An 11,140-nucleotide genomic window follows, 5' to 3' on the forward strand; every position below is an offset into this window, starting at 1 on the left:
GTGATGGTTACAGCTTGTCTTGTTGTTTGAAGGAGAATTTTCAAATGTCAAGCTCTGACGAATCTCATCAAGATGTTTTGCGAACTCTCTGGATGAAGATAGTAGGGGGTTGGATTTTAAGAAATGAGAGGATTTGAAGTTATAGGGAGGGGAATGAGATTTAGAAAGTAATCTGTTCTGGACTTTGGGAGATAAACTGCCCAAATTAACTGTGGGAAAGTTTTGTGGAGGGCTCTTGGTTAGGGCTGTTTGTGATTTTTCTGGGCTTTTGGGCATTTGTGTTACTGGATTTTTGAGGGCCAATGGATTCCATTTTGATGTAAAGTCAAATAATTGGATATTGTCTAGTGGAGTCCCACATGAAAACTCTGCTGATGGGCCTAAGTTGTTTGGTAGATGGGAGTGGGGTAGAGCATGTTCTTTGTTTGGTGATGTGGACAGTTTTCGGGTGTTTTTAATAGGGTATATGGGAGGTTTTTGGCTTTTTGGAGGGGGTGTAATGATTGCTACATTATTGGGAGTGGGGCTCCTTTCTTTAATGATCCTGTTTTCATCATTACCCATATGCACTGGGTTGTCCTCGGGACTTACCTGGGATTCAATCTCCGAAGTGACGTTTTGCATTCTGACATCAGGGTGATCAACCATTGGAGATAGTTTGTCAGCTTTTGAAGAAGATTCACTTGAATCTTTTCCAGGTTTCGGGGATAGTGGAAGGTGATGGTCAGATTTTATTTCTGGAGTTGCACTCTTGTGAGACCAGCACGTACCCTCTTCCATGACAAAGATTTTGAAAAATTTTCCTTCTACATCCAGGATCATCGGATTATTGATGAGGAAGAGGCAATCCGTGATTATTAATATTCTGGCTTTGTCCATTCTTGAGTACTCCACTGAGAGCACTTTCCCATAGATACTTCCAATATTGAGGAAGTTTTCATAGCTCCATGATGATAAGGGCACACCATAAATGGTGACCCATGTTTCCCTCCATAAAGCCGCAGAGGAGCTGTTCACGTTTCTTATTTCCATGAACCATTTGAGAAGCCATTCACTTTCAACCATGGCTATCTTATCTTCTATTGTTTCGAAAGAGATGAGATGCAACAATCCTCCTAGTGATTTTATTTATAGGTAGTTGACTCCTTCAGCTAGGATGTGACCTAGTATGGTTTCAGATGAGGATGGGGATTTTGCAACCGCAATCACACTTCTCTCATATAACTCCATTTTCTCTGGGCATTTCTTGCCTTTTAAAGATATCAGCTGGTCACCTTCATATTCTACTTCTCCAAGTTTCTCTCTGATATTCTCCGTTTCTTCACCCAAAACTCGAGAGTTCATGATTCTGAAGTTACTCATTTTCCTGGTTATTTCCTTTGGATCCGGTTTAAAGATTTGATTTGGTTGTATCTGGGTGGGTTGGGGTTGTTCTGTATGAGTTGACATGTTTTTAGGAGGAGGCTGAAGGTTATTTGAAACGTCTTTATATGTGCGGTTGTCTCTGTATGCGGCAAATGGGATGGGTTTAATTTGGGAATTGACTTTGAACAGTGGGGGGTGGAAGGGGGGTGGTGGGGGAGGTTTTCGGTGGAGAGGGAATTGGTGAAGGGGTGTTTCATGTTTGTCATATTTTGCTGGGTTAACTCTCATACGTAGGTTTCCAATTTTTCTGCCATTTCCTTCTGAACTGCAATATTGAGGGAATGTTTTAGGGCAAATTTGATGAAAGTATATCTATGTTGGCATCTTTCTCGGATTTTTGATGGGATGATAATGTCAGATATGTTTCCATATCTAAGGAAGATATTTTGCAGGAAGATGTGTGTTACATTCAAAGGGAGAAAGTCCACGAAGATGGTGTTGAGTGCTTGGCGGCGGTTTAGGGGTTTTGGGATGGGTTGTCTTCTTCTCACGGTGGTCCATTCACCTTTTTCACCCTCTCTCTCTCTCTAGGATTCTCTCTCATCTCTCTTTTATCATTGCGTTTCTTTTAAATGTATATTTCAACTAACAAGGAGTTCTTAATGCAATTGATTGACTAAAAGAACAGTTTTCCTTACGTATATCAGTTTATGTGGGAAATAAATAACATACATGCTCCATAGACGTTCAAATTATGCAATGATAGAAAATAGAATAGTAAAAGGATATTATTTCAATACCACCAATATGTACGATGAAGTTGTAACTAATAAAGTAAAAGAGTGATTTCTTAAGCATAATTTCCGAAATACTTCCTCCATTTCTTTTTTTACTTACTATGTTTCTCACTTTTGGCAATTCTCTATTACTTGTAAATTGCAATATTTTCATTTTTAGCAATTTTTTCTCTCTTTCTTTGTCCTAACACATGGGTACCTTCTTTTGTATCTTTGTTCTACTTCGTGGCTTGAGGATTTTGGCAAGAATAATTTTAATCACATATTGACACGTAATAGAGTAAAGTTTATACATATGAAGATTATAAATTAATATTATCAATACTTATTTAGTAGTCCCTCTATTTTTTTTATAATTTATATTCATGAATAATAAGAAAAAAATTATGGTCATAGTTCGTCCTTACGGACAATAAAAAGCAAAAGAAAAAAAAGGAGTGAAATACTCATCGTTTCAGAATAGTTTGAACTCTTTTTTTTGTTGTCTCAAATTAGTTTAAACACTTCCAGTTTTGGCTTGGTTTCATAATTATTTTATTAGTTTTCTTACATTCATTTGGTCCATATTCTACAATAATAAGTAGATGTTGGTATGAGGTGTAGGATGAGCATCCTACACCAGCACCGAAACGCAAGGCAAGAAGAATAAAACGAACCAATGAACATGCAAAAAGTAATTGATTTGACAACCAATGTACATTCCCTTACTTCCAGTGTACAAATGGAAAATGAAAAAAGTGATTGATTTGACAGTTACTGTTCACCATTAAATGCAGGTAAACCATCATCCCGCTTCTCACTTTCCCACACTCAACCTCCATCATTTCACTTCCCTCTATATTTTCTCTCTCCAAAAAATTCAAAAACTTCATAACCTCCATATTTTCAATCCACTATAATTATCTTCCACCATCCCAAAAATTAGTCATAAATTTTGCAAATATTTTATTCAATATCCCAAATTTCGTTCAATATCCCAACACTTGAGTAATTTTCTCCTCTTTCCATGTTTAATGATTTCGTTTTTTAAATTTCGTCCTCTAGTTACTAAATTTCGTTTTTTTTTTTGGGGGTTGCAAGAACACAAAGTGAAGAAATACCATTGGTCACCCTTTTGAGAGCAAAGGGGACAAATCTGAAGTACTATCTGAACCTCTACTTTGAATGTCTGTTATTGTTCATTGTGTGTTATCACATCGTTCACTATATCACAAGGATTGAACTTTGGATGTCTGTTATTGTTCATTGTGTGTTATTGACGATTTTATGGGGCTGCATAATGGAATTTGATTTAAACAATTGACTTACATTGTTAATCTTTCTGTTGTACAATAATGGACTTCCATTGAACATATGAACTATGTTGTTATTTTTTATGATCATGCAAACAAATTATGGTTACTTCTAATTATTTACATTGTTGTATATTAAGTGAAGTTGATTGTACATTACTGGGATAAAGATACAAATGATAGACTATGGTTGTCCATTAAAATTCAAAATATGTACAATAACACTAACATTCCCACAAGTGAGAGTAAAACATTACATGCAACTAGGATGCCAAATGAATACTTTTATACTAGGGAAATTCTCACCGGTAACCCCCTTTTTTCCCAATTTCTCAATGATAACCCTTTATTTTTTTTATTGCCAATGGTAACCCCCAATTATGAGTAATTCTCAACCATGACCTTAATTAGTGTATTTTGGTATTAATTGACATTAAATCAGATAATTTGGAGTTATCTTTGGTTAAATCAGATAATTAGCATTCACACTTTGACACTCTCTCTCCTCACCCAACATACCCACCCCAACCACCCCAACCCCTGCCCCACCACCCCAAACCCTGCCCCCCACCTAAACCACCGTCCCAACCATCCCCCACTCCCTAAACCCCCACCCCTGACTTCCCCCACCCCCGATTTCCCCCACCCCAGAAAACCTCACCACCGAACCCAGCCACCCCGAAACCCCCGCCCACGACTCACCCAACGACCGAACCCCTCCCCTTCCCCCGAAACCCACCACCACCGAACCCCCACCCTCGAAACTACCCCCACCTCAGCCACCCCCAACGAACCTCCCCACCCCACCTCGGCCTACCCCACCTCGATCCGACCACTCCTAGCAACCCCCACCCCTTTTCGACCCACCTCAACCACCCCCACCCCATCACCACCGCAGCCGCCCAACCCCCCACCCCAAACCGCCCCAGCTGCCCGACCCCTTCCCTTAATCAATTTTCTTTTTTTTGTGGTAGTTGGGCTGGTGGCTAAATTTTGAGGTGGTATAAGGCTGGAATTGTGGTGGTTGTGCGGTGTTGCAGGTGGCTGAGATGGCGGTTTTAGTGGTTAAAGAGGCTACAATTTATGGTTTGGAAAGTGCGTGAAGGTCATTAAAGGTGGGGCGGTTGATTGGGCAGGTTGTGATTTGGCTGGGTTGTTGGGTTGGGGTGGTCGATTGGTTTGCTGGGGTCGTGAGTGGGGGGTTGTCCATGGTGGCTGGGGTCGTGGGTGGGGGGTTGTCCATGGTGGCTGGGTTTTTTTTTTGGGAAAATAATTAATTAATAAAAGGTTTTCTTTTGTAATTAATATTAAGAATATTATAATTAATATTAAAAATATATGTTAATAAGTAATTAAAGGTGTTAGTTAGTGATTTAAGGTCATGGTTGAGAATTACTCATAATTGGGGGTTACCATTGACAATAAAAAATAAAGGCGGTTACCATTGAGAAATTGGAAAAAAAGAGGGTTACCGGTGAGAATTTCCCTTTATTCTATTATGTTTCTTTGTACATTCTTGGCTTCGTGGTTATTCATTAACAAAAATCAAAATGTACAATATGACAACCCCCCAGCTGAAAGTAACCCAATTCCTGAAGCTGATGTCAAGTGAGTAATTTGCAATCTTTGTTTCTTTGTACACTAGTGTGTTGATCGATGTTTGTTCACTGATGAAATTCAATATGTACAATTACAGTCCCATACCTCATAGTGCTCCAGGTGCCACAATTCAAAGTAAAGAAATTAAATATGTTCGCTGGATATGACTCAATGTACAGTATAGTTTTATTGAATATTCACTGGTTATGACTCAATGTACAATGTTATAGCAAGATTGTTCAATTTCTATGCTTGAATGTACAATGTTGTTATGACTGAATGTTCAAGGTATTTTACGAAGCTGATATTGTTCACTGGTTATAACTCAAAATATATACATTATTGTTTGATTGAATGTTCGCTGGATATAACTCAATGTACAAATATTCTAGCAAGATTGTTCAAATACTAAGCCTGAATGTACAATAATGTTGTTATGACTGGATGTTCAAGTTATTTTATAGAGCTTGCCTTGTTCTGTGTACATTACAGTTGCGTTAATGTTCACTGTGTATGACTAAATGTACATTAGCTTCACTAACATGCATGCATAACTAAAATTCCGTTGTCTAATAGTCTTTGTATCATATCTCCAACAAACTTTAGCATTGCGAATCCCAAATCCATATTTAAATGCATAGTCATTGTATAATTTGTAAGCTTCTTCGTCATTAGCAACCTCTTTGTGTATCAATTCAGATGTTTCGGACTCAACATATTCTTTAGACACAAACAAAAAAAAAAAACTCAATATTGGCAATTAAAACAAAAGTTCAACACATAACAAAATAATTATAAACCAGTTAATGTACATGAATGTCAACAAAGTGTACATGTGCATGTACATGCAACTGTAGGTGGAGCTAGTAATAAAAAAAAAAGGTACCACAACCAACGCAAAACAGGATAAATCACAAGGTACACTGATGGTCATTACTTTGATCACTGAAAATTACCAAATGTACACTCGTATATTATTGTACACCAAATCATATGCATTTGAAAATTACAAAAATTGTTTTAACAAATAAATACCATTATTTTCTGGTAATTCATCTTTTTCTCTTTCTCCTCCATCACCTAAATCTCCCATTGCATTAGAAGGAATAACATTATCAAATGAAATTCCATCACTTTCACTTATATCCTCCATTTTACAAATTGAGTATCATGAAACATGCAAAATTTTTCAGATGTAAAACAGAAAATAAAATCAAATATCAACTTTTGGGAATTTATGATAGAAATAAATGAAAATCAAGGAAATATAGATGAAGAATAAAATAAATGAGAGAGAGAATTGAAATACTTCTTGAAAAATAAATGAGAGAGAAAGAGAGTGAATGATTGACTGATGTAAACAACAAAGTACACAATCTTGAAATAGAGGAGCTGACCCACTTTCAAAAATACCTCCAAAACCCAGCCAAATTTTTGGCTCCCTAAAACTAACCAAACGACGCCATTTTGAAGGAGTAGGATGCTCATCCTACACCCCTCCCCATGATCTAATTTGCGCATATTCTATCTCTACCAATATAAAATATATTCAACTTTTTTTCCTTTTCAACAAAAAATACTCCCACCGACTCTTCTCACATTTACTTATTAATAAATTAAAATTTGATAACTATACTAAATTTATTACCTTTAACTACGTATTTTGACAAGTGTTAAAATTTATATGGAGAGGGAGTAATAATTTGAGCAAATATTTTAAAATGGTAGGTTTGGTGTGTGTGTTTTTTTGGTTGGGTAACAGAAAGGATCAATGTTCTCTAGAGTGATGAACTGATGATGATGCATCAACTTACGGATTGATTTGGTGGAATATTAAGCAAATAGTAGCAAACATTATGTATTTCCCAATTACATTACTCCTATTCTCTAGAAAAAAAAATCATATTACTCCAATATCATTACTCTTTTTAAAAATATATTTTTTATTCTTTAAAGAAAATACTTAAATCGGCCTGTCGCACCAAAATAATTCCAAGATCAAGTTGTACTTGCGAAGACAAGAAAGCTAGTTGACCGACAAATGAAGCAACGAAGCCATGTCAGACTTTTTCCCTTGTAAAATTACTTCACCGACACACAAATTGTTACTACTTTTACTACTGTGTGTTTTATTATTTTTCTAAAAGAATAAGGAATCATTCACCACCTAATGCCTTCTTGTTAAACCCATGAACAAACCCACCGACGGGCGACGAGGGAATGTGTTGTCGCACAATCTATGATAGATATTAGCAGAAGGCTAGAAGCACAACGTTTTGGGTGGACGGAGTTCATTAATTTATTATACATTTAAATTTATTTTATGTTTTTATCACATAAAAAATTAACTATATTGGAAGAAAATTAATTTTATTAGAAAATTAACTATATTATATAAAAAGTGACTATATAAAAGATCATTATAGTAGTATTATACAAATATTGATTGTATCAAACGAAAACTGACTATATTATATGATGTTTGGTAAATAATAAGTTATTGTGAATCGTATTCAATTAATTTTTTTAAGGAGTAGAAATATGAATTTGTAAATTCACATTGTTACATTAATTTTTACTAAGATGTAAAAATAATCACACAAATTAATTTAAGATGACATTTCCAGCTTTAACTCAGCTGGTACAGAGTCGCATTCTTCTAGTATTTGAAAAGACACTTTCTAACCGTTGCGTTTCCTATTTCCATCAACTTACAGTCTTACTGGCATTAGTTGCGTTCACTTCACTCTCTCATTTCCCTCGCTTTTCTTCTCTCTATCAATACAATACACCCACTACCTACTCACAGGAAGAAGCAAACACAGCTTAAAGCAAAACTACCCAAATTCACAAGAGGAGAGAGAAATAAGAAATCCCAGATCTGGGTTACTTTTAATTTGAAGCTCTAAATCTCCCAAATTATGGCTTCTAAGCTTGTTATGGTTGCTATTATTGTTCTTGATATTATTGCTTTTGGTCTCGCTGTTGCTGCAGAACAAAGACGAAGCACTGTAAGTCTATCTTCATTTTTAAATCACTTATGTTTTGTCAGAAAAAATTCGATTAAGGTTTTTTTTTGGTTTTAAATGAGTGATTAAGCGCAATAATATAAACGGGTTACGATCTCAAGTTTTGAGTACCCATTTTTACCAACTAAACTAGGTGACATCCACGTAAAAGTTTATTGTTTGGAGTAGAATTTAGTTGATTGGTCATATGAAAACCTTTTTGTTAATTCATTTTAGTGGTTGACTGAATGGTAATTGTGCTTATTTTAATGGGTTTGTTGGATTTTTGCTAATATTGTTGGATCTGATAGAATTTAGTATTGAGGGAACTTATTTTGACTAAAGTACAGCAGAATTGAAGCTTACAAGTATAGCAGTATTTCTGTTTAATTATTTGTGATCCAATTTGTAGATCATTAAATTATTAGAATTTTCCACATTAATATTCAAAATGTTGCTGTCTAATTAAGTTGGAGACTCTAAGTGACATGTGCCACATAAATTTTAGGACTGTTCTACATCAAAGTTTAATTTCTTAGATGGCTGCTGGCTTGCTGCTGTGACTGCTGTCCAACTGCCATGAAGCTGGAATTGCTCATATTTGATGCAGATATATGAGTTCTTTCGGTTAGGAGTTTACTATGCTATGCAAAGTCTCGTATAAGACCGTCTTACCATGATTTATAGTAAGACGTGAATAACTTGTTGTCCTAAAGTGCTCACAAGTGACCCTTTTTAAGATCCAGGGTGACCCATTATCTAAAAGTGATTTCTTAACTCATAGAATTTTTGGAAACAAAGTTAGGTAGACAGACTTGCACTAATTTTTTGGTAAGGCGGTCTTACTAGTGGCAGAACTTCGAGGGTGCGGGCAGCGGCCTCGACACCCCCAAGGCCCCAACTTTATTTTTTTGAAAATATAAAGTTAAAATTTGCTATATTTTTTCAAGGGAAAAGCTAAATGCATGTAAGAAGCTAAAGAAGGAAAAAACAAGCATTTATTGATCATTTATTACATAAATTAATGCAAACTTTTGTCATAAAATTACAACTAATTTCCATTTTAAACAATGTATTTATGTCTTAGGGCTGCATATAGCATAACCCTTTTTTCAAAAATAGGTAAAAATATTAAAAAGGCCCCTCCTAATCTTTTGGAAATTTTCCTTTGGTCAATTGGTACTCCGAAAATAATTTTCTGGTTCCGCCCCTGGGTCTTACACAAGACTTACTTTATTTTAACATCCAGTTTGATCTGCATTGTTTTTATCTTTTATGTCTCTTTGTAATGCTAAGACTATGCTTCTATCAGAAGAAAGTTGCCTATATGCATAGTCTAGAGCTTAAACTAAGAATATCAACTAATTGATATAGTTCCTGTCAAAAAAAAAAAAAAAAACTAATTGATATAGTTGGATTAGTGTACCAAAATAGGACTTTTGTCCAACACTCAAATTGAACCTAATCAAGACAAGATTAGGAGAGGTTGTAGTAGGGACTTGTGAAACTATCATCTATTAAAAGCATAGCCTTCCGAAGTACCATGCTTTTGAAAGTCAAACGGTTTCGGTCTCAATTAGCGGCACACAAAGCTCTTTTTGTGTGAGGGAAGAAGGCAAACAGCAAACAGACTGATTTTTCTTTGGACAGGCCCAAATTGTTTCAGACCCAGACGCGAACTACAAGTACTGTCAGTATGATTCAGATATCGCAACAGGATATGGGCTTGGTGCATTTTTCTGCCTTCTGGCTAGCCAAGCAGTCGTCATGGTAGCAAGCCGATGCTTCTGCTGTGGTCAGGCTCTCAGTCCTGGTGGGTCAAGGGCTTGTGCTATCATTCTTTTCATTATCTGCTGGTAGGTATACCCGTAATTACCGTCTTTGAATTATCAAATTTACACATTTAATTAAGCCAATCCTAAACCAGACATTTTTCTGTTTTCTTTTAATGAGCCTCTGATTAGTTCTGTCGTCGTTTTTAACAGAATCTTTGTGTTCTTTATCTTGTTAATTTATGATATTTATGCATTTCAGGCTGACATTTTTCATTGCGGAGATATGTTTGTTGGCGGGTTCGGCAAGGAATGCCTACCACACAAAATACAGGTCCTTCTATGAAGACCGCGCACCATCATGTGAGACACTAAGGAAAGGAGTGTTTGCAGCTGGAGCTGCTTTCACTTTCTTCACTGCCATTATCTCTGAATTCTACTATGTTAGCTTCTCAAAGGCGAAGGACAGCAGCTTCCGACCCTGAGGCGTAATACATAGATCAATATAGTGCTTCCAATACGATGACGAGCATATGGTGATATTTTTCGATCTCCATTCATGTGCTATTGTGCTCACATAATGCAGGTCTTTTTACGTTAACCTTAATTTTAGGAATTCTGTTATGGCGCTGGCGCAGATGTCTCATATTCAATGTTGTGGTTTGGTTGTGTATTTGTTTTCTTCTTCTATTAGATTCTTGTTGAGTTGTAAGAAATAAATAAATAATTGCATATGGTTTCTCTCTCTGTAATATCTTGATTCTTTGGCTAATGAGTCACATTATAAGCCTGAATGAGTTTGTCTTATGACAGAATAGATTGCATTTTCTTGAAAATCATGGACATAAATTACATTATTAGTTATGCTAACAAAGTACAGAGTAAGGGAAACATACCATAAGTTGAAATGGCAGCGCAACTGAAATCAAGTACACACTTAACTACAGAGTGCTATCTGTAAAAGTGCTAGTTTAATCAAGGAGCTGCATTAGAAGATTTGCATTACTTTATCTACTATAGGTGTGCTCTCTCCACTTGAATTTTGCTGAAGTTAGATAAACTAAACTTATCTAAACTATATTTTCTTGAAACTTGTAATTTTAAGGTTAACATAACGCACCCTACTATGAGTCCTTAAAGTGCCTGCCCTTCCATTATTAACATACCAAACATTCTGACAATTAGGTAAAATAACTTACTTGCTTAGCAGCAGGCTGATTCGGTTTCCCAAATTATATATGAAGCTTCTATAACACAACTTTTGCCACGTTCAATTTAAATAATTGCATAACGAGTTCTTAGTAATT

The 11,140-nt window shown here is 35.8% G+C and overlaps 1 protein-coding gene across 1 annotated transcript; it reads left to right on the forward strand.

Annotated features, from left to right (window-relative positions):
* Positions 1-7,741: 7,741 nt before the first annotated feature.
* LOC104891608 (hypothetical protein) lies at positions 7,742-10,669 on the forward strand. The gene is made up of 3 exons (XM_010677316.4): positions 7,742-8,064; positions 9,712-9,917; positions 10,096-10,669. Exons 1-3 carry the CDS (start codon positions 7,975-7,977, stop codon positions 10,316-10,318), a joined length of 519 nt encoding a protein of 172 aa, XP_010675618.1. The 5' UTR covers positions 7,742-7,974; the 3' UTR covers positions 10,319-10,669.
* Positions 10,670-11,140: the final 471 nt, after the last annotated feature.

Source organism: Beta vulgaris, chromosome 4, assembly GCF_026745355.1.
Source record: "Beta vulgaris subsp. vulgaris cultivar EL10 chromosome 4, EL10.2, whole genome shotgun sequence".
In the NCBI taxonomy this organism is placed as follows: domain Eukaryota; kingdom Viridiplantae; phylum Streptophyta; class Magnoliopsida; order Caryophyllales; family Amaranthaceae; genus Beta; species Beta vulgaris.